Here is a 24,031-nt window from a genome sequence, read left to right on the forward strand (position 1 = left end):
CTCCAGATAGGAGTCACCCCAGGGCCATCTTAGGGTAGTTCCTGGCCCAGACTTGCCCTGGGGTAGTGTTGAGGGCACTTGAGCCCCTCTCACCCCTGGACTCTGGAACCGCTAACCTGGACTCTCCACCCCCACTACAGGTTAGCTCCACAGGGGCGGGGCTGAGGGAGAAGGCAAGAGATTAATTAAGCAAATGCCTTTGTTTTGCTGCCAAAAGGATTTTTCCCCCCCAAAGCCCTTTCATTCTTTCAGATAAAGGAAGTATTTGTCTGGCTTTAATCATGTAAACAAGAGCAGATAATCCCTGCCCATCCACCTCTACCCTTCTTATTATCAGATTGTACCCAGCAGGCAGCACCAGGGCCCCCCCCCTCCCCTCGCAGAGCAAGCCTGAGCCCCACCCTCATTAATGCACAGGCAAGGGAGTCTCTTCCCCAGGAAGCTTCCCTGACTGGGAGTGGTCTTCCCCCCACCCCCTTCCCTGTGCTTCCCTCGGCCCCCATCCCTGCCTCCCAGAATCACAGTTTCCTGGAAGCATCTCCCTGGATGGGCTGGGGTCTGACAATGCTGAGTGAACAGAGTCTGCCCAGGCTGGCCCAGAGCGTGGATCATTAGCAGATGGTTGAATGATGAATGAATGAATGAATGAATGAATGAAGAGTCCCTGTACATGGCCCTGGTCATCCTCCTGCCAGGATGCCATCTGTTAGTGATGGACTTAGGTGGGTCTCAGACATAAATCCTGAAGGGCTCATAATGGGATTGTGTAGCCAGAGGAAATGGGGCCACAGTGACCATTGTCCAAGAGAAGTCAGCCCCAGGCCTGGGCCAGCACACGGGCCCCCACAGACCCCACACACAAGCCCAGGCCTCAGGTCACAGGGAAGCCTGGCCTCGAGAGAAGAAGCTGCTCACAGTCACCCTGGACAGCAGCACCAGCAGCCCAGAATGCAGACCCTGACACCAGGCTTGGCTTTTCATGCCGACTCTGTTGTGCCTTGTGTCCACAGAGAGAGACACCAGCACGTATTCTAGACCTCAGGGGGCTTCCTTTCTGTGGGGGAGGGAGGGAGGCAAAGACATGGGGATGCAGCAGACAAATCAGGAGAGCAAGGAAGGCCTATCTATGAGAGGGTGAGAATTAAGTCTAGCTAGGAATGTCGGGAAGGACTTCCTGAAAGAGGCGGCATTGGAGTTGGATGTGGCAGAAGATGAGGAGGAGGCTGTAGGCTAGAAAGAATGGGGATGTGTACCCTTCAGTGTGGCTAGAGCTCGGGTCCTCTGTGAGGTGTGGTGAGGGGAGAGGAAAGAGAGATTAAGCATTTGCAGGGTGGCCTTGAATGCCAGGCCAAGGGGACTGGGAGCTATGAAGGGGGTACACAGAGGAGATTAAGGGTCTGGTGGTTCTTTGGTGCAACACATCTCGCAGAATCTTGTCAGAGAATCTGTGTGACAAGAAAGGAGATTTGATCCTGGGATTTGAACTCAGGGTGTACAGAGTGTATCGGAAGGGCTAGGCTCCGAGATACAAAGCTGTCTGTGCTCCAGATGGTATCAATAGAAAGAAGTTCCTGTTTGCATGAGAAGTGGAAAAGCAGTTTACTGGCTCAATTGTCACCCTTCGAGGAAGCCCCAGAGCCTCATGGAATAGAGCCCTCCCCTCTCCAGACTTGAGGGGTGTGCCGGAAAAGGGCACATGGATGAGCATCAGATTTCAGAAAGGCCTCCTCTGGAAGAACAGCCTGACACAGGGGTGGAGGGCTGGAGGGTAGGCTCTAGATAGGATCCGTGGGCCGGGCCTCTTGTCCTGGAAGCCCCCTGACCAGTAAAATGGAAGGAATCCCTCTCCCCCGCATGTAGCTCTGCTCTGGAGCCTCATCCTCCCCAAATGGGAATGGAAGGCAGAGAGGGAGAAGGGCAGCGGGAGCAAGATGGCTACAACTAGCGGATAGGCTGATTCCTCAGCTGGTGTTGGAGGTGCCAGGGTGACTACAGGTGATGGCAATGGTCAAGAAGATGAGAGGGGACTAAGGAAGGGCATGGGGCTACAAGAGACCAGTACTGCTTCTGAGCTCATGACTAGAAAGGTGGCGGAAGTTCTGTTACACACTCATGAGTGTTGGTGGAGTATGCCCCCCCCAACCCCAGCTCCAGCTCTAGCTCCTCATTTGCATTTTATCTGTTTCTCTGTGAATGGAGAATAGAGTGTTTTTGGAATCAAAGTGCCTTATGTGTTGTGACACAACCCCCGTACTTCACCCCTGAACCCAAACTTTGCTGGGAGCCTACTGCTTCCCAAACACCCCACCATTCAGCGCACACAAACCTTAAGCAAACTTCTAAGTCAGTACTATCATAGAGGGCCGTAACATGAGCCACATTTGTTTAAAATTGTCTAGTCATGAAAGTGGCGGTGTGGCTCAATGTGGTAGAGTGCTAGTTGAGCAACAGTGCCCAGGCTCTGAGTTCAAACCCCACGACTAACAAAAAAATTGCCTAGTCACTTTCAGAAGTCAGAAGTCTTGTGTGATGATATACACCTCAGTCTCAGGAGGCTGAAGCAGGATGATCTTGAGTCAAAGTCATTTTACTATTATATCATGAAACCCAGACTAAAAAAAACAAAAAGTAAAAAGAAACATGTGAAATTCATTTTCAGAACTGTAAACCTAGTACATCTAAAATGTTTTTGTTTTAATGTGTAATCTACATAAAATATTTTTGCACTGCCCAGATTTTAATTAAATGAAGTTAAGAGTTTAGCTCCTCAGTGGCGCTTGCTGCATTTCCAGGGCTCTGACTAATGGCCACCACCTTGAACAGCTCAGGTCTGCAAACCTGAGGAGAGCAGAGAGCAGAGGTCAAGGAACTGGAGATAAGTGGCCAGGTTTCCCAGCTGCTAATTCCTGGAGGCTGGAATGGGGATTCCTGATTAGAACCCTTTGGGGACCCCTCCATCCCCACAAGGCCTCTCAGTGATACAGGCTTGTATCACTGCTTTGGGATGACCATGATTGTAATGAGATCTAGCTCATGTCATGCCTTTTCAGTTCAACTCTGAGTGAGTTCATGACCTACCAGGGGCTATAGCCTTTAGATTTGTGGTAGTGAGCTCCCCATCTTAGGAAGAGTCCAAGTAAAGCCTATGTAGCTCCCTGTTGGGATGCTAGACCAAGGCTTTTAGATAGACTAGGAGGTTCCATGAAGATGACCTCAAATGCTCCTCTGGCTGTGTGAGTCATAGCAGCAACAATAGACAACCTGGCCTGCCCCATTCTAGGCCTGGCTGGGTGCTCCTGGAAGCCCCTAAGATCCTTCAGGGGCCCAGAGAATAGTTCCAGGAGCCTAGAGACTGGAACTCCCTCCCAAGCCATCTGGCCACCGTCAGAGCCCAGGGATTGGGGATCAAGAGATTGCAGTGATTAGAAACATTAACCCACAGTGATGGGGGAACTAGCCAGGCAGGCAGGACCCAGGCAGCGACAATCTGGTGATTGTTCTACTTACAGGGTGGGGAAAGGGAGGCGATGGCTGCTGGTTGCTGGTGGTGGGAGAAAAGGGCTGCTCACCCACTTTGCCTGGTTCTCACCCCCCTCTCCCAGGGGGACACTGAGGCTCATCCTATGCCAGACAGCTCTGGACAGTGGCACCATTTGCCAAAGCGCTGGTCCCTCAGTGGTCGGCGGGATGGCACAGGCCTCTTCCAACACTCTGCTCATGCCTTGTCCCCTGGCTGCCTGTGCTCCTCACTAGAGAGCCCAGCGGGCTCCCCAGACTGTAGGCTCCCCCATTGTCAGATTTTCTCCCCCCACCTCCAGCTCCAGCTTTGACCCTTCAGTGACTTGGCACACTCTTGAACCACCCGAACACCTTCGCTTGCCTTGGGCCCATTGTAGCTGCTCTTGGGCTTCCCTGAAGTGCTCTTGCACGGCTCTTCCTTCTGCTGGCATGGCCCCACCCACCCTCCCCATCTCCCCCACTCTCCCAGCCCATTTCCACTGCCTTTGCCAGGGGCTGGAAGGTCTCCCTTGTCTGTTACCATCTAGGCCACCCTCCTTGCATCACCTGTGCTTCCATTTTTTGCTACAGGGCACTGTGGCAGCTGCTCACTCCAAATCCCCGGAGCCTGACCTGGCCCAAGGTGGCTGGGAAGGAGTGTAGAGTGAATTGATCAAGACAGAAGGAGGGGCCAGGTATGGTAGCACCCGGCTACAAAGAAAACATAGTGTCCCAAGCTGGCATGGGCAAAAAGCAAAACCCTGTCAGAAAAATAACCTACAGCAAAAAGGGCTGAGGGCATGGCTCAAGTGGCAGAGCACCTATTTAGCAAGAATGAGGAGTTCTATCTCCACTATCTCCAAAAGGAGAGTTTCCCTCTCAGGTCTCTGCTCAGTATCACCTCCCTCTGAAGGCTTCCCTGAGCCCCACCGAGGCTAGGAAGCCCCCAAGCGCATGCGTCACTAGACAAGAGTCCATAGGATAGGCAAATGATGTTGTTGCCTAGAGGATAAACAAGATGGTGGTAGTGTATAAAGAGGGCCAAGGGGCTGGGAATGTGGCTTAGCAGTAGAGTGCTTGCCTAGCATGCACAAAGCCCTGGGTTCAATTCCTCAGCACCACATAAACAGAAAAAGCAGAAGTCTTGCTGTAGCTCAAGTGGTAGAGTGCTAGCCTTGAGCAAAAAAGAAGCCAGGGACAGTGATCAAGCCCTTTGTTCAAACCCCAGGACTGGCAAAAAAAAAAAAAAGAGGGACAATTGTGATTTAGAATATGTCTGGCCCATAATAAGTATGCAATGCATTCCAGTTGTGAAGTGTTTCCTCTGTGTCATCACTGTTCTGTAACACTGTCCCTGCAGATGGGGAGCTGCCCCAGAGCTGACTGAATCCAGGTTAGTTCTAGGTCCTCAGAATCCAGGGCCTTCCCAGGCCTGAGTACAGGTTAGCTGATGTGTGTGATGCTTGATCTGGGGAATATTTTGGACTATATTGTAAAAATGCCTGGTGAGCTCTGGTGACCATGAGTCTCCGTTGTAGGTTCCCTGAGAGCAAGCCACCTGTGACAGCTTTGGTTTGATTGCAGGCAGAAGATGGGGTCTCTAGCAGGATGCTTCAGGGCTCGGCTTTCAGCTCTCTCGTTTCTGGTCATTTTTATCAATGGTTTAGCCAAGGCCCCTGACGGCATGTGAATCAGATTTGTAGAAGTCAGTAAGCTGGGAAGAACAGCTAATGTGGCAGGTGAGGGACCCCAGCAGGCTAGGACCACAGATCAAATCTGACATGATAAAACCAGCAAACCAGCACAGACATGGGCTGGGCTGGGCCTGGCTTTAGCAGCTGGGAGACAGCAAACCCTGTCACTGGGGAAGGGGGGCTGAGCTCCAGCAGCAGCCACTGGGAAGAGGACAGTGGGATGTTGTTAGCCTGGGACACAGGATCACTCAAGGGCTGGTGGGCCCTGATCCTAGGGGTGGGGGATAATGTCTGGGGGCTCCTTTAGGCTGCCACAGACCAGCCCACAAGATTCCCTAAGGAAAGGAAGGGGAAAGAAAAGGGGAGGGAAGCAGTTAGGCTAGACAGCAGGTGGCAGAGACACAGCTGGGGAGGGGGCACTGTGAAGCTGGGAGCCCTATATGTTTGGAACCCTGGCACAATGATGGGGAAGCCATGGGGACCTGGGCTCAGTACCAGCAGTGACTTCCAGCAGAGCCATCCTTCTCAAAGGTATGGACAGCTTGCCAAATCACCTAGTGACTGGTAGCACAACCCAGGCACAGCCTTCTGCCTCAGGAGGCCTGAGTGACCGGAAGGAGCTGGAGCCGGAGCCCAAGCCATTGGGCCGAGTCCCTGGGCTCTGACCTCAGCTGACCAGGTCATAGAAACTCTCCCATGCTGGCTCCTGGGACACAGAGGCAGGAAGTCCACTGACAGGCAAGAAAGCATCTGGGAGCCCAGCTCCTGTGGCTTACATTGTAATCCTAGCTACTCAAGAGGCTGAGATCGGAGGATCGCAGTTCAAAGCCAGCCCAGGCAGGAAGGTCTGTGAGACTCTTACCTCCAATTAACTACCAGAAAACCAGAAGTGGTGCTGTGGCCCAAAGTGATAGAGCACTTGCCTTGAGCCAGGGGCAGTGCCCAGGGCCTAAGTTTAAGGCCTATGACCAACAATAACAACAACAAAGAAGTCATCTGGGGGGTCTGTGGACAAGAGGGTCCCCTTAAGCCTTCCAGGGATCTTGGTTGACCCCTTTCCTCTGAGCAGATGACAGGCCCTGCAGCTGACAGTAAGCGCCACGTTAGCAGTAGTCATGTTTCCCAGATGGCTCTGCCACACCCACACCCCTAAGCCAATTCCTCCCAGGGCCCGAGGCAGGATGCTTGGACACCGGTTTGCTACTGCGGTCCCAGAACCTTTCCAGAAGGCAGAAGCTCCACCAACATCTTACACATCTCACAGGACACACTGGTCACTCTCTCCTGACTGAGCCTTGCCAGCCTGGGCTGATTATGCTGGGTAGAAAATGCCTTCCTGGTGCCAGAAAGACTGTCACCCAGGAAGGCTGCTCATGCTCATGCCTCTTTGGCTCCCGGGAGATTCCTCCTGCAGGGAGGCAGTGTTGGAGGGGACACTGCTCCTCTGGTGTTCCCTGTCATCCTCAGAACACTCAGGTCTGGAGCACCCAGAGGAGGCCCCACTGGGATTTGTACACCTGTCATTCTTGAGCTGGATCAAGAGCCAAAGCTGGAAGCCCTTAGACAGCCTCTACCATCACACATTCTGAACCATTTGCTAGCACGACGGGTCAGGCCAGGAGTGAGTGTGAGCCAGCACGTGTGACTTCCCAGCATGGCTGCATGGCTGCTCCTGGCCAGGTGGGAAGGAAGGTCCCTCCATGTAGGGGAAGAAAGGTCCCTCCATGTAGGGGAACATGGGTCTCTGCCCCCTCTCTTCTTCAGTGGTGCTCCTGATGTCTGCCCCCCAGGCTCAGGCTAGGCTGCCTGAGTGATACTCTTCTGAGCACTAGTTCTCCATGATCCTTTCCAAACTCACAAGCCAGGCACCACTAGCTTATGCCTATAATCCTAGCTACTCTGGAGGAAGAGATCTGAGAACCTCAGCCAGCCCAGGCAGGAAGAAGTAGAGCTGTGGCTTAAGTGGTAGAGCACAAGATTTGAGTGAAAAAGCTAAAGGACACCACCCAGGCCCGGAGTTCAAGCCCCAGGGAACAGCATTAAACAAAACAAAACCACATACACCCTCCACAGCCTGGTATGTCTTCCTAGTTTCCCCAAGGGTGAGCACGTGCTCCGAGTGTTCTCAGGAACTCTGCTCCAGGGGATAGTGAGGCTTGCAACTGGACAACACAAAGCCCAGTGTCATTGCTGGTGACTGAGACAGGGGCCGGAAGCCAGGGCTAATCCACCCGAGAGCAGGCCCCAGCTTCCTAGGGTGGCTGCTGAGTGGATCCTCGGGCATGAATAGGATACCTCTAACTGGAAGGGGGCAAGAACATGGGTGTCTGGGCTGGGTGGGGATATCCAGAGTCACTAGGCTGGAGGGCTGACCCGCCTGTAGCCCACAGCTGGGCCCTGTTCCCTTTCTCATGAGTAAGCCTCTCAGCTGACCAGGTGCGAGGGCCAGGGAACAGCTCCCAGGGTGCCCAGCAGAAGGCCACACAACTCTGCTAACAAGGGCTGCTATAACTTGAGGGCTGAGACCAGAAGCATGGGCGGCTCTGGATTTGGCCCTCTGGGTGCCCACACCTCCTGCCTCCCTCCCTCCCACTCTCTGCCCCTTCTGGGGAGCTGGGCAGCTGCCCTGCACACTGGCTCCTAAACCAGACTCTGTCTGTTTGGCCCAGGACCATCTCCAAGGAGTCAGAACGTGGGTGTTTGGAAGTTTTCTGCCAAACTAGAGTTCCTCAGCCAGCGGGAGAAAGGAATGGTGAGATTATTTTGGCCAAACATGATTTTCTGATTCTAAGAAAAATCAGCTTAAAATTCTTACAAGAAATAGGTAGGAAATCAATGCATACAGAAGAACATAAATACCTGCTTTATACACATGTACGGATGTACACCACAACTACACACACACACACACACACACACACATTTCTTGCAGTGAGGTGGAGCTTACAAAACACTTGGTCACACTGGGCCTCAGTGAATCACAAACACATGGATTCAGTTTTCACTGAATGACGCCTGGTTTAAGAAACTGAAGAATGAGAAGAGAGGAGGGTTTGGCTTAAAACAAGCAGAGTGCTGGAGGCTCTGGCCAGATCCAGATGCTGGATTAACCTCGTTCCTTGTGTTGATCTTGTGTGGAGATGTGTGGAAACAAGGCTCATTTGACATCCCAAGGATAGGTGCAAACTGCAGCCCCAGTGGAGCCATAATCACACAGACATAGACACAGACATGCACGCGCACGTGTGCACACACCCCTCTCTGCTGGCCTTGCCTGGTGAATTTGCTGATGATTCTGTTTCTTTTTGTTGTTGATTGTGGGGCTTGAACGCTGGATCTGGGCACTGCCCCTGAGTGCTTCGGCTCAAGGCTAGCACTCTACCACTTTAAGCCATAGCACCACTTCTGGTTTTCTGTTTAATTGGAGGCAAGAGTCTCATAGACTTTCTTGCCTGGGCTGGCTGCCATCATCCTCAGGTATCAGCCTCCTGAGTAGTTTATAGGCCTTAACCATCAGCACCTGGCAGGTTCTGTATCTTTTATGGCAGTGTCTAGGCATGCTAGAAATAATGGATAACTTGAGGTAACTTCAGGATCCTGGGGTGCAATCATGGCCCAGTGGTGTCTCCAGCAGCACCCTAAGTATCTGCTGATGGCAGCAAAGCTTTGCAAACTTAGTACCAGCCTTGAATAGTAGAGTAAAACAGGATTCCCAAGGTGAGAATGCAATGTGGAAATGCTGCTATGATGCTAAAAGCAAACCAAAAAAATTGCCTGAAACATTTTTTGTATGTGTATGAAAGGAACATTGAGGTATTTCCCAAGAACTTAAAGGAACATAAAATTATCACTATGGGGGGTGGGTGGGTGGTATCTGTGAATTAAAAGCAAGAGGAATCAGTAGCAAGTGGGCTTACTGGGAACGGTTAGGACATGAAGGCTTCTAGGCCCCAAAGGCTGCTCTTGTTTAGGTTTTCTTTGTGTGAGTGGTATTGGGATTTGAACTCAAGGACTTGTACTTGCCTATGCCAATGTCACATGACACGTCTGAGGCTTCTGTGCTCCTAGATGGAAACAGGATGTCATCTTGCAGCCATTTACATTTTTGAGAAGAATCTGTCACGTGCGTATTCAGGGTGAGAAGATGCCCACTGTCCGGGAGGAGGGGACCCTGAAGATCTATGGTGTGATGAAAGGGTGTACCAACTGCATGCCAGGCTCAGAGACTCTGCTCCCTATTAACTTGAAATTAGTGTTGGGGTACACTAAAATATCCATGACTGAGGTTTGTTGGCACAAAAGGCTCCTAGGCTGAACCCCCAGGGAGCCAACCTCAAGATTGCTCAAGGTCACTTTGAGGAACAAAGACAGAGCATTTGGGTATGACCTAAGGGTGTTCAGTGGGCATCGCTGTGGCCTGAGCAGGGACTGACACTCAGAAAGGGCAGTGTGCAGATTTCTACCAGGCCTTGTGATCCACAGGCGCCATGAGGAAGAACCAGAGTCACAGAGCCCATGGCAGGCCAGTTACTCCACTCCTCTGATCTCCTTGGTAGCAGTGGTGGAAGCCTCTGCATAAAATAGGCGGACCTGGTCCCCAGCCTGGTGCATAATCCCCAACACTGGCATTTGTTATTTAGCCTTTACTCCTTATCAAAATACATTAGCTGTGACTCAAATCTGTGTGCCTAATGACACAGGGTTATTTATAAACGTTGACAGGCCATCACCAATGGCTACCAATGAGATGCTAGGAAGATTTCACAGACAGGAGCCTGAGCAAGGAGAAGAGAGGACATTGGGAGCAGTGGGTCAGCCTGAGTGAGATATGGAAACAGGAAAGCACATGGTGTGTGGAAGGCCAGATTGGTTCCAGGCCTGTAGGGAGGGAACAGCAGGTTGTCTTGGAGATGAGGAGGGAGCAGACGGTCATCAGTGCCAGCTTTGGAGCCCAGACTTGGAGCTAGAAGCAAATGAGCCGAATGTGTGTCCTCTCCTGCCCCAGGCTTGTGTGTACAGCCTAGAGGCTTTGGGAAGAATGAAGGAACAGCACCCCTGTGAAGCTCTTCAGCTACCCACAAGGAGGAAGGTTGCACCTCATGAGAATCAGGTTTTTCAAAACTCTGATTTCAGCTGGGTGCCTATAATCCTAGCTACTCAGGAGGATGAGATCTGAAGTTCATCCCTTGAAGCCAGCCCAGACAGGAAAATCTGTGAGACTCTTATCTCCAGTTAATCAGCAAAAAACTGCAAGTGTAGCTGTGGCTTATGTGGTAGAGCACCAGCCTTGAGTGGAAAAGCTAAGAGACAACACTCAGGCCCTGAGTTCAAGCCCTAGTACCAACACACACACACACACACACACACACACACACACACACACACACGCTTTAAGAAGCTGGAGATGGTCTGGAGATGTAGTTCAGTGAAGCACTGACCTAGCCTAGCATGTGTGAGGTCTGGAGTTCAGTACCCAGCAGGGAAAGAACAACAGCACAGCCTTGTTTGGACCCCTCAGCAGATTGGTACACTAAGCTCAAGGTGGTGATAGTGCCCACAATAGCGAGTGCTTCTTGTTGGCAGGGATGCCCAGGAAAAATGGTAGATCATTTGATGGGTTACAGATCCCTTTGAGAATCAAGGAAAGAGGATTCAGAGTTCATTTTCCCCGACAAAGGTTTGATTCTCTCTTAGTAGGACAAACGTGAACACACTTTCATTTCTCAGCGACACAGTTGCTCTGCGCCAGCCCAAACTGTATTCTAAACAAATGAGACGTATGAACATACTGGCTTTTCTCAAGTTAGTACCACAATCGAGCTCCAGCCACGGGGAAAGCACCCTGGGCTGGTGGAGAGAGCCAGGACTCATAGAGAGCCCAGAGTCCAGGGAGAGGTACCTCACTCCAGATCACAGGACGATGGGGGTGGGGGAGCAGGCCTAGGATCCAGACCTCAGACTTCTAAACAAGGATTTTCTTTCTTAAACTAAGTGGCTTGCAGAAGACCACACAGCTAGCCCATGGCAGAGTGGGGAGGGGGACTCAGGTGGATTTACTCCAGAGGCCCTCACAGCTGGGCTCTGGCTCTGCAGTGTCATGAGCCCAGTGCTGCCCTGCAGGAGACCTTGCACCCTCCACCCCTGCATCTCACTGGGGAGTTGTCTGTTTCTCTACCTGTCTCACCTCAGCCCAGCAGCAACAGGAGGGCAGAAATAGCAGGCTCATTTCTAGGTCTGCAGTGTTCAGCCCCAGAAAACACAGTGGAGCAGTGTGATCACAATAATGAATTCACTAGATTGGTACCCTGAGTACAGACCACATGAATGCTGGGATGGCCAGGCTTACAGGAAAGCGGAAGATTAAGACAAGGCAGCAAGTGAATACATAGAGAATTACAAGGTATGATCCATGCTGAGGTGGGGGTGGGGAGGAGGGACAGGCTGAGGAAGGGAGAGCCAAGGTGGTATGAAAGGAACAGGTGGGAGAGGCCTTTCTCTTTTTCCTTTTCCTTTTTTTTTCTTCTTATTATATTTATTCAGTTGGGGGCAGTATAGGAATTTGAACTCAGGGTTTTATACTTGTGATACAGGTGCTCTACTACTCGAACCAGGCCTCTAGTCTCATTTCATTTTTGTTCTATTTTGAATAGGGGCTCACTTTTTGCCTTGAGAGACTTGGACAGCCATCCACTTATTTATGCTTCCTGAGTAGCTGAGATAGGCACCCCATGCCCAGCTTTATTAGTTGAGATGGGAATCTCTCTTGAACTTCTGTCTGGGATCGTCTCAAACCATGATCCTCCTGAGTAGCTAGGATTAGAGGTATGAGCCACAATGCCCAACTGGAGAAAGTCTTTCTAAGAAGATGGTATGTACACTGAGATCTAAAGAGGGGAAGGAAAGATATGTAAAACGGTGGGATAACATGTTCCAGACTGAAGGCACAGCACATGTGGGGGCCCTGAGGTGAGGAGGGATTTCATCTGCTGAGCAGACTAAAAGCTCGTGAGACTGGGCTGTGGCCTGCAATGAGGTGGGAGTTGCTGGGGCAGACCAGGCAGGCGCTCCCAGACCCGGCTCTTGAGTTGAAGGCTTGTTTCAAATGCTATAGAAGATTCTGAAGGCAAACAAACACCACGGCCCAATCCGAGCATCACAAGACCATTCTGGCCCTAGGGAATGGATGGCAGGGAACAAAAGTCAAAGCAGGGGGCTGAGTAGAGTTACTGTGGAATCCAGAAGAAGAGCAAGCCCCAATGAGGGAGGGCTTCGACTTCAGAGGCAGAGCCAGCTCTGGTGGCTGACAGCAGGCCTAGGAAGAGAAAGGGGACCCAGCATGGAGGCTGGACAGACAAAACTGCCATTTTCTGACAGCAGAAACAGGAACGATGTGTTGGGTAAAATGTGAAGTTGGTGACATCGAACTTGAAAAGCCTGTGAAACATGTGAGTGAGCAGGCAGTTGGTTAATCCACTGTGGGGGCTCACATGACAAGTTGGGGTTCTCTACCCCTGTAAGTGCTTACAGATTTTTGTGGTTTGGATCAAAAATGGCCTCCAAAGTCCATGTTGGGCACCAGTTGTGGCAGTGTTGAGAGGCAGGGACTTGAGAAGCCATTGGATCAGGAGGGCTCCCACCAAATCAGTGGACTAATCCACTGACGGATTTGTAACTTAATAAGATGATAGACAGTGGTGGAAACTTCATGAGATGGGGCCTAGCTGGAGGAGGCAGGTCATGGGAGGGAGGAGTGTGCCTTAGAAGGTTTATCTTGTTCCTGGCCCCTTCCTGTTTCTCCCTTTGCTTCCACCATGTGAACATTTTCAGTTCCTCAAATGCTCCCTGCCATGCGGGTCTGCCTCATCCCTGCCCCCAACCCAGATAAATGCATCTGAGAGATAATGGACTTAAACTTCTTTCCTTTTATAGTTAATATCCTCAAGTATTTTGTCACAGTGCCTGCAAGCTGCCTAGCACACAAGTGGTCAGTTTCTGGTTAAGTGAGGAAAGGCCTGAGGAGCTATGACCTGCAGAGAAGCTGAGTCGAGGGGAAGGAAACAGGCAGAGGGGCTGAGCAGGTAGAAGCCAGGTGAGGTACGGCCATTAGTGAGTGTATTCCAGGAGGGCAAGAGTGCTCAATGATGTCATGTGCCGTGGAGAGGACATGGAGACCAAGAATAGAGAGCATTCTTGGGACTTAGTGAAGGCTGCTGGTAACCTTGAGAGTGTCACCAATTTGGTAAATGACTCCAAGATTGCATGAAGTGCAGGAATTGCCCAGTGTGGGTTGAGGAAGAAGGTGGCATTCCAGCAGAGCCTAGGAAGTTGAATCCTAAGGGACCCACTCTGCCTGCAGCAGTCTCCCCGAAGACAGCCTTGTGTCCAGACGACGCCCAGGCTCGGACAATTGCCTCCACTCCCGAGGAGAGGGCAGATGAGCCAGCCCCCTCCTCCACATCCGGGAGCCAAGGAGGCTGTCCCCAGCAGTCAGAGCCCAGTCCCCTCCCCACCTGCCTCTTACCTGGAGACCACGAGTGGCAGGATCAGCATCTTCAACATCCTCATCAAGAGCTCGCCAGGGAACTGGAAGTAACTAATCTCCTGAAAAACACAGCAAGAGCTGGGGTCACAGAAAGGTGGTTCTTGACCATCTTTGAACAATCCCATCTTCCTGGGTGTGGCAGAGGCCAGGGACTGGCTTTCAGCCTCACTGAGTAGGGTTCCAATCTGTTCCTAGCAACATTCTCCTTCAGTCACCACCTGGGTGACCTTAAGCACGCTACTCAACCTCTCTGAGTTTCTCTCCCTGGTGACCTCATAGTCACTGGGAGAGGAGGAGCATACGCTCTGAGCACCAGCACATGCAAGAAAGCAATGTCGAGTGATCCCAGCACCCAGCAGTGCTCCCCCATCTGTGCCATTCACCTGTCGGCCAGCGTGTGAGATTTGATCTGGCAGACAGTGAGCGCTGAGAGGGCTGGGCTAGTGGTGCTCCTGAACCTACACTGAGCCAGGCACCACCAGGAAGGAAGCCCAGATGGATTAGGCAGGTTAGTTCTTGCCCTGAAGAAGTTCCAGAAGCACACCAAGTTTCCCACGAGCCAGTTTCTCCCTGTGCACTGGTCCATTCCCCACAAATGCCATTACAGAGGCTCCTACTGGATGCAAGGGTAGGGCTCTGTGTAAAGCTTCTGCCCCTCATAGGCTGCTTCTTCAGCTGCTCTCTGGATCTTTCCAGGGTCCCCAATCCTTGTCCAGTTGTCTCCCCATACCAGGTCTCTAGGAGCAGAATCCCACAGTAAGAGCTCTAAGCCCAGTTAAGTTTGATTTTCAAAAGATAATAATGCAAGTTCATTCTCTACTTGATCTCTCTGATTTGTTGTTTATCTGAAAGTGCTATTTGTGAAGCTTGACTTCATTTGTTCTCTTTCTGGCAACCCCAGCTTGGGGCCCCTTTCTCCACAGGAGGAGGCCATGGGTGAGGCAGACAAATGCACTTGTAAACACAGTCCAAGATACATTTTTGAACTTCAGTTATTTTTTTAAACCACTGCCAAACATGATTTGTTAGTGGTTTGATTCGTTGAAAACCCCAAAACACAGACTTTTGATGCTAGTAAGGAATTTTAAAGATCTCATCCATCTCCCCACAACCTGGGAATTGTGTTTGGAGCAACTCTGTTTGAACCAGAGCAAGAGACATCCGATTTGGCAGCACATGTGCTCTACCCCGGGCAGCTGGTACGGACTTCACCAGCCTCTTCCCCTCACTCGGGCAAGAGGGAGGAAACCACGGCCAGTGATTTGTTGGCTAGCCTTTGGAGTTTGTATGTGTGTGTGTGTGTGTGTGTGTTTGTGTGTGTGTGTGTGTGTGTGTGTGTATTGTTGTTTTGAGGACATTGCTAAACTGTCTCCCAAAGAACCCTCTCCAACTTTCTGAGTCTGACTCAAATTGGGTTGGAATTGGAGAAGGGAGCACTCAGAAGAGGAAAGTAGGAAGATGAACCCTCGTTTTTCTTTGTGGTCTCTCCCCAGCATATCACATCAAAACAGCAGTCCTTAAAAAAGTCAAAAGATCTCATCCATGCATTTTGTAGACAAGGAGAGCTGAGCTGAATGGGAGGGAGCTCCCTTCTAAGTGACAGTGCAGGACAGAGAACCTAGCTTCTTAGTTCCATTCCACGGTAAGTTGATGCACCAGAAAACCTGCTTCCTACAGAAATATATTCATCATACCTCTGTAACTTAAAAAAATTAACTCTATGGATATATTCTTTAAATACAGCTACTCAGGACATTGAGATCTGAAGGACAATGGTTTGAAGATAGGCCAGACAGATAAGTCCAAAAGATTCTATCCCCAAAATAACCAGCAAGGGGCTGGGAATGTGGCTTAGTGGTAGAGTGCTTGCCTAGCATGCATGAAGCCTCAGTATCACATAAACAGAAAAAGCCTGAAGTGGCTCTGTGGCTTGAGTGGTAGAGTGCTAGTCTTGAGCAACAAGAAACTCAGGGACAGTTCTCAGGCCCCGAGTTCAAGTCCCAGGCCTGCCCCCGCCCCCCCCCCAAAAAAGAAAAAAAGTTAAAAAAAAAAACACGGCAAAAAAAGCAGGGCTGCTTTGAAGTATGGCTCAAGTGATGGGCATGTGATATAAGGCCCTAGATTCAATTCCCAATACCACTACTTTTCTGTAATGTCATATTGCATAGTATGAGATATTTGGTTTGCACTCCTTTATCTTTCCCTGTTGCCCTCCCCCTCTCCTCCTCTCCCCTTCTTTCCTCTTTCCCCTTCCCTTTGTTCCTTTGTTCCCTCCCTTCCCTCCCTTGTTCTCTCTCTTCTTTCCCCCCTTCCTTCCTTTCTTCCTTCTTTCCTTTCTTGAAATTTTCTTATATTCTTTACTAGTTATTTCTCTCATTTTTTTTCAGTTGACTTGCTTTAAAATCATTTCAAATGATTGTATTTGGACATTTGGCTTATAATTCCTTTTTCTATTTTCATCTTTTTGTTTTTACTTTTTGGGAGGACTTCTACAATTCTATTGCAGTTATTGCTATGTATTTTTAGTTCTTTTATTTTAGATTTCCAGATTAGATTTTAGATTTTAGACTGCTCCTTCTTTTTAGCATCCCATTCTGACTTTTTACTTATTTATTTTTATAGTACGGGATTGAGTGAGAATGTGTGCACTAAACACATGCTCTATCACTGAGCTACACCCCCAAACCCACAGCCCATTCTGTTTTATGATAACTACATCTTCTCTCATATCTCCAACTGCCTTATGATGGTTAGTCTCTTGTCTTCCACATCTACAACTTGCCTCACATTTCTAGTGATTTTTATCTTTCTGCCCATAGGCAAACATGAAGTAACTAAATTCCTGTGTGCGTGAATGGGGCTTGTCAACTGATGACCCCTCAGAACAGATGATCCATATGACTTGGATTATTCCCTGGGGTGAAAAGGGCGCCTGTCTAGCAGACTTCAGAGGTCTTCCCTCTGAGGGTTCACTGAGAGGTCCACTGGGGAACGAGGCCATGTCTATGCCAGCTGCCAGCAGTCTTAAAGCCTTGCTGAGAATGACTCACCCACAGTACAGGGGTTCACCACCAGATAGAGGTGGGCCTAAGGTCCCAGTCTAGCCTCTCTGGTCCCTTAAACAGGCAGGCGATTGAAACTAGAGGGTGAAGGATCCTCTGATCTAGAAGGGTCCTGAGACTCTAAGACTGTGGTTCAAAATTCCAAACAAAGCCCCTGCTTTCAAGTTCATGCCTCATATCTGCCTAGTATGATGCCTTGCCCTTTCAAATCAGAGCCCTTCTGGAGTTCAGCTCTTAGCGTCTACTTTTTTTTGCCAGTCCTGGGATTTGAACTCAGGGCCTGGCCTGAATACTGTCCCTGGCTTTGTTTTGCTCAAGGCTAGCACTCTACCACTTCCAGCTTTTTTCTGTTTATAGGGTGCTGAGGAATCGAACCCAGGGCTTAATGCATGCTAGGCAAGCACTCTACCACTAAGCCACATTCCCAGCCCCCTAGCATTTACTTCTACAGACATAAGATGCTAGCTTTTGCTGCATGGGTGGCACAGGTGTGTAATCTCAGCTACTCAAGAGGTAGAAGTAGGAGGGTATCAGTATGAAGCTAATCTAGTTAATAAAAAACACCCTCAAGATCCTATCTGAAAAACAAACTAAAAAGCAGAAGGACTAGGGGTGTGGCTCAAGTGACACAAATAAATCTACTCAATGAAATCATTCTACTCCAGCCACTCCCAATGTTGTCTGATTTGTTGTGGTCTCTCAACTTTCTCCTTTTATATTCTCTTTATTTGGGCGGTTTATATCCTTTAAAAATTCCATTGTTACAATTTTTAGTGGACTTCCAAGAAGGAAAGGAAAACTGATGTCATTGCTAGCGGTTTAGCTAGAAGTCTTGAAATGGTCTATATTTTTTATAGAAGATATTCTTTTCCAAAGATCAACTCACTTAATTTTTTGAGTTCCCTTACAAATAGACTATTCAACCATTTTCCAAATTGTTGATGGTTTCTTTTGCCTGTTGCATAAGCTTACACAATTAGGACATATTATCTGAGTCACAGGCAAAGAGATCAAACAGAAAAATCCTGGATTTTAAAGAAAGATATTAAGAAAGCCAATTCCAGCAAAATCATTGTTTTAAGACTCTGCATCCTTCCTTGGGTTTATCTGGCAGATTAATCCATACCAGAATACAATCACATGTCCAAACAGATGGGGACAGCAGCTCCGCCACAGGAAGCCCCAGACGAGTTTGGCTTTTTGTAATCGGCATTCTGATTCATTTCTACAAAATAATTTTCCTACAGGAAATAGATATTTGCTGCTTAGGGAAATCAAAGAAAGCAGGCTGCAGATTGCTTGTGCCACAGCCAGTTTCATTCAGCAAACGTTAAGGATTCTCTGTGCCTAACATTGTACAAGGCTCCTATTTTACGTCAAGAACATCCCAGCATTGGCAATTCCATCTGGTGAGAGAAATAGACACCTAACCAGTTCTGAAGCAAGGCAGATAGCATATGGGTCTGTCTGGGTCATGGTGGAGGAAGGAGTCTGGCAGGAGCTTGGAGCAGGATTGTTAATTCAGAGGCACGTGGGCCTGGAAGCCTTTTAGAAGATAACAATCAGGTGGTTTGTGGTGGACATACGATGGTGACAGGGAAGCAGGGAAGTGACATTCAGGAAGCACTTAAGAGGTCCCTCTGAGTCCTTTCCCATCTGCTGACCTGTCACTCTGCTTGTTGGCTATCAATCTCCAGCTGTCTGTGTCTCCCACAGGAGGAAGACATCTTACACCTGTCAGAGGCAAAAAAACCAATCCCGAATCAAGTCTTCCTTACTGTTTTGACAACTGTCAGAATGATTTCTTGTGATACTCCTTGAGTGTCACCACTCTTCACAGGAGATGGAGTTGGTGGTTGGGAAAAGAGAACAGTCCTAGGCAATGCATCCTCAGAGTGGTGGTTGACTGGGCTGGGATCCTGGGCCTGCCTCACCTCTGTCACAACTCCACTTCCTGTCAGCTGTGATCACTTCAAAGTTAGGATCTTGTCAAAGCTCCTCTGTTGTGATAGGTTCAGTTTCTCTCTCTCTCTCTCTCTCTCTCTCTCTCTCTCTCTCTCTCTCTTTCTCTCTCTTCTCTTTCTTTTTCTCAGGATGGTGTTGGAGTTTGAACTCAAGGCCTTGTGCTTGCTTGAGTCATCTGGCAATCTACCACTTGAACCATACCTCCAATCTGGCTTTTTGCTGGCTGCTTTGGAGATGGAGTCTCATGGCTAGCTTTGAACCATGATTGTCCAGATCTCAGCCTCCTGAGTAGCTAGGATTACAGGTGTGAGCCCCTGGCACCAACCCTATCTGCACCTTCTCTCCCAAGGTCATGCCCTCTCCAGCGGTTCCCCCCTTGGCCTCTGCCTGCCGCATGTCACCCCCATCCTTTGCTTAGTCCAGGGAGTGCTCCAACACATCCATCTGACTGTGTCATTCTCATTTAAAAGCCTCTCACCGTGGCCCCAGGTCTATGTCTACTGATGAGACCTTTGTGCCCCAAACTGCACATTCCAGAAGCCACCAACACATCTCAAATCCTCCACACCCCCTGTGCCTTGAACTTGCTGTTTGCTGCCTAGGAAGCCCTTCCTAAACCGCTGGTGAGCTGCCTGGAGGAGGCGTTCTTTGAAGACTCCACTCCCCACTACAGCTCTGCCCTGCAACAGGGATGCCCTCTCTCCCGTCACCTAGCCATGCCACGTTTGTTACCAGTTCCACAGCTGTTTATTGACCACCCAGGCTGCCACACGACTCACCCAACCATCATGGAACCAGGAGCCCAGATCTCGATGGCCCAACCATCCCTCCTGACCTGCGGTGAGAGGTGCCGAGTCCTCAGAAAGAAGCCCAGAAGGCAGCCCACGATGACGGAGAGCACAGACAGGATGAGCAGCCCATTCTGCCTGCACACGGCCCTCCCTCGTGCCAGGATGGCACCTAGCACCATGGTGAGCCAGGCCTACTGGCTCAGGGCACAGCACCATTCCATGCTCGGTCAATTGGTTGGGGCTCAGGGTCTGGGCCGAGAGTGCCGGCTCCTCAGCACACAGGTGGGCAGAGTGCTTAGGCACCAGTCACCAGCCCCACAGCCATGGCCCGTGCAGCTGCCCTGGAGGGAAGCCGAAATCCTATTACCAGCTGCATCATTAGGAACTGGGAGCAGATTAGGGCCTGGGAAATTAGAGCAGGCCACATGGTCTGGGAGTTAGGCTCTGAAAGCCAAGAGCCCCCTCTTGAACCAGGCAGGGGGCCAAACCCTGCAGGGAGGAAGAGGAGCCACATCTGCTTGATTCGTTTGAGTTTTACCCTTGCTTCATTCAAGAGAGTGAAAGCCAGGGCTAGGATGCCGGTCACCGCAAACCTGAATGAATGCCCAGTGCACACCAGGTTTGGAAAGCACGTTGCTTATCTTAGTGTATTTCACTCCAGCACCCATCTGAAGGAGTCAGTGCTATGAATCTTCTATGTTGCAAGGCAGAGAAGGTGGAAGAAGGACCACACTCTGGGTGCCAGGCCTGTGTGCACTTTACCTGTGGTTGCTAATCCCCAGGACTCACCCCAACCGTCCTTGGATCCTGATCCCCACAGAGGGAGGCTAGAGTCCCTCAGCCATGGCTGCACGAGCTGGTACGAGGCAGATCTTAGTACTCTGGGGAGTGTAGATTTCAGTTCCATGGTCCTGACTGTAACTGCAACTTTGGCCTAGTCCGACAACTCACTGCAGTGGAGGTTAAGCATGTACATTTTCAGGACTGCTTTAAGCACCTCAGTGGGCTCTCAGGGCCCATTTATCATCAACATTATCATCACCATCATCATCATTTGTGCTGGTAGTGGGGCTTGAATTTAGGACTTAAGGAACTTACTTAATTTTTTTTCACTCAAGGTTGATACTCTACCACTTAAGCCACACCTCCACTTCCAGCTTTTTGCTTGTTAATTGGGCATAAGAGTCTCTCAGATTTGTCTGTCCAAGTCAGCTTAGAACTGTGATTTTTTTTTTAGATCTCAGCCTCTCAAGTAGCTAGGATTATATACATGAGCCACTGGCACCTGACTAAGGCTTATTATTTCTACTGTTGTTATTATTATTATTATTAGTTGTGTGTGTATGTGCACATGCACAAGTGTGTGCCAGTTCTGGGATTTGAACTCAGGCCCTGGGTGCTGTCCCTGTGCTTTTGTGCTTAAGCTGCAGTTTCATTTCCAGCTTCTTGGTAGTTAATTGGAGATAAGAATCTCATAGACTTTCCTGCCTGGGCTGGCTTTGAACCACATTCCTCAGATCTCAGTCTCTTGAGAAGTTAGGATTACAGGCATGAGCCATCAGTGCCCAGCTAGGCCTATTGTTTTTAAAGATGACAGAGCCCAGGAAATCTACATTTAATATCCGCCCTACTAGTTACTGGTTGTGTGACCCTAGATAACTTATTGTGCCTTGGTTTCCCCATCCATATATTAAATAATCATAGCAGTTATCTACTTCTTTAAGCCTGCCCCCAAATTCCATCCAGAGAATATTCTAGAGATCAGTGGTGAATTTTAGCATGCCCAACAGGGGCCAGATAGCTAGAGTCATCAGCAGATAGTGTTTTTTGTTGTTGTTGCCGTTGTTTGTTTTGCCAGTCCTGGGGCTTGAACTCAGGGCCTGAGCACTGTTTCTGGCTTCTTTTTGCTCAAAGTTAGCACTCTGCCACTTGAGCCACAGTGCCACTTCTGGCTTTTTCTATATATGTGGTGCTGAATAATCAAACCCAGGGCTTCATGTATACGAGGCAAGCACTCTACCACTAGGCCATATTCCCAGCCCCAGTACGTTTGTTTTTGGACAATGTCTCCCCTTCCCTTGATCTCTCCCAGTTTTTCCCTTCCATCACCACCCACAAGTTGTAGAGCTTATTTTCAGCATGGTGTCTAGTGAGTACCACTGCTGCATTTGTTCACGCTTTGACCCTCCATTTCTTTTCTTTTCTTTTTTAATAATAATTACTTATTTATTCTCAAAGTGATGTACAGAGGGGTTACAGTTTCATATGTAAGGCCATGGGTACATTTCTTGTACTATTTGTTACCTCCTCCCTCACTCCCCCCTCCCCCCTCCCTCTTCCCCTCTCCCCCCCATGAGTTGTTCAGTTGGTTTACACCAAATGGTTTTGCAAGTATTGCTTTTGGAGTTGTTTGTCTTTTTATTCTTTGTCTCTCAATTTTGATATTCCCTTTCCCTTCCCTAGTTCTAATACCAGTATATACAGTATCCAGGGTACTCAGATGAGATACAGTGATAGCGCCAGGACAACCACAGGAAGAGGATACAAGAGGATCATCAACAAAAGAAGCTACGGTTTCACATGGCATGTTGAAAGTAATTATAATAGTCGTTTCCATAAAAAGGAGTTCATTTCACTTAGCATCATCTTATGTGTTCATAAGGGCATAGCTGTTGGGCTCTTGTGATCCTCTGCTGTGGCTAGCCTAAACCTGTACTAATTATTCCCCATGAGGGAAACTTGCCCCTCCATTTCTGTGAGGGAGGTTTTCTTTGTGCTGTTTCTTGTGGCTCTGTCTACTCTGTAAAGCCAGAAAGAATGAACCCCTTTCTGTCTTCCCAGGAATCTGTAATCCTATTAGGGTTGGTCAGGCAGCAGCCAGTGGTGTGGTGTGATGAGTGAGAGGTGAGTAGTTGCATATAATAAATTTGGGAGAGATTTCCCCTTGATTCTGACTTTTTAAACCTGAAGTTCCCTCCAGAGCCAAGACTGCTATTCCCAGAATGTCCCCCACCATTGCCACTGACCCTTCCTCCTACACTCGGGTCCACACCTGCATCTCCCCCACCCCCACCCTGCACGGAGCTGGGTGATTAAGGCGGGCAGCAGCTCCTCTTCTGGCGGAGCTGTGGTTGCGGCCTGTCTTAATTCTGTGCAGCCAGGGCCACTCAGGCTGGGGAGGCGGCAGCAGGAAGGCTTGGAGACCTCAGGTGCTAGGCAAGGGGCCAGCAGGAGGGATTGCCTGGGTGAAGGTGGGGTACAGAGCCCTAAGAGTTACCAGCAGGTTCCACGAGGTGTCCCAAGGCATTTGGGTTGATTTGTCAGAGCAGGCTGTTAGGATGGTGGTAGTGACAGCTGGCTGCTTTCCAGAGACATACCAGAGGGGCCCAAGTCTCCCTGCCACCTCCAAACTTGCCAGGGGCCTTTCTGGGAAGCATGCTGGAGAGACTGGTGGGGCTGGGGTATGGATTCCTGGGGGCTCTGTCACTGGGGGCTGCCCTGGCCTCAGGCAGAGCCACACCCTTCCTAGGTTCTCCACAGAGCACGGAGAACCATGATGAACAGGTTCACTCCAGCCGCCCCCCTTCTTCCCCTTCCTGCTGTCCTCGAGTCACATGCAGATGCCAAGTTTGAGGACCAAGGGGATACTGCAGCTGCTTTCGGCTGCACACCTGCTAAGTGCCAGGCCCGACTGGGTGCTCTAGCTACTCGGGGCACACTTATCAGGAAGGGCCACGCCCTCCCCATGGGAGCCGGTGAGCCAGCCAGCCTCTGGCTGCACTCGGTGGGTGTCACCAAGCTCAGGGAGTGAGGTCCAGATCTGTGCAGTCCAGTTCTTGTAGCCCTCACTTCACTATTTAAATTCACACACAGCACAAGCCACAGGAGGAGAAACACAAGGCGAAATGATCTTGTCCTGATCATAGAAGACAATATTTACTGAAATGAACTCCAGGAAATAGAAACCGGAGATTTTTTTCCTTTTCTTTTTGTCTTGCTTGTTCATTTATCTGTCTTTGTGGGGAGAGGTAAGGGGAGGTACAGAAATGGAGTGACAGAGGGTGAACAAATGCAGCAGTGGTACTCAATAGATGCTTGCTGAAAATGATCTTTACAACTTGTGGGTGGGAATAGAAGGGAAAAACTGGGAGAGAGTGAGGGAAGGGGCGACACTGTTAAAAAAGAAATGTACTCATTACCTAACCCTATCTCAAAAATAAGCACTGAAGCCCGGAGCCAGTGGCTCACACCTGTAATCCTAGCTACTCAGGAGGCTGAGATCTGAGGACAGCAGATCAAAGCCAGCTCTGAAAGAAAAGTTCATGAGACTCTTATCTCCAACTAACCACCAAAAAGCCAGAAGTGGAGCTTTGACCTGAGTGGCAGAGCACCAACTGTGGGCAGAAAAGGCTAAGGGGCGGCACCTAGGCCCTGAGTTCAAGCCCCAGTACCAGCACAAGAAAACAAACACACAAAAAC

At 49.7% G+C, this 24,031-nt stretch overlaps 1 protein-coding gene across 1 annotated transcript in view; it reads right to left on the bottom strand.

Moving 5' to 3' along the window:
• Window positions 1-19,990, bottom strand: part of Slc1a7 (solute carrier family 1 member 7) — a 41,649-nt gene extending 21,659 nt beyond the window's left edge. Inside the window, exons 1-2 of the mRNA XM_048349917.1 lie at window positions 19,597-19,990; window positions 13,714-13,793 (exon numbers count right to left, since the gene is read on the bottom strand). Coding sequence (XP_048205874.1) covers window positions 13,714-13,793; window positions 19,597-19,731 — 215 coding nt within the window. The 5' untranslated portion in view covers window positions 19,732-19,990. The remainder of the gene's footprint in view (window positions 1-13,713; window positions 13,794-19,596) is intronic.
• Between the last annotated feature and the right edge of the window lie 4,041 nt (window positions 19,991-24,031).

This window comes from Perognathus longimembris, chromosome 7 (assembly GCF_023159225.1).
Source record: "Perognathus longimembris pacificus isolate PPM17 chromosome 7, ASM2315922v1, whole genome shotgun sequence".
NCBI classification, from domain to species: Eukaryota; Metazoa; Chordata; class Mammalia; order Rodentia; family Heteromyidae; genus Perognathus; species Perognathus longimembris.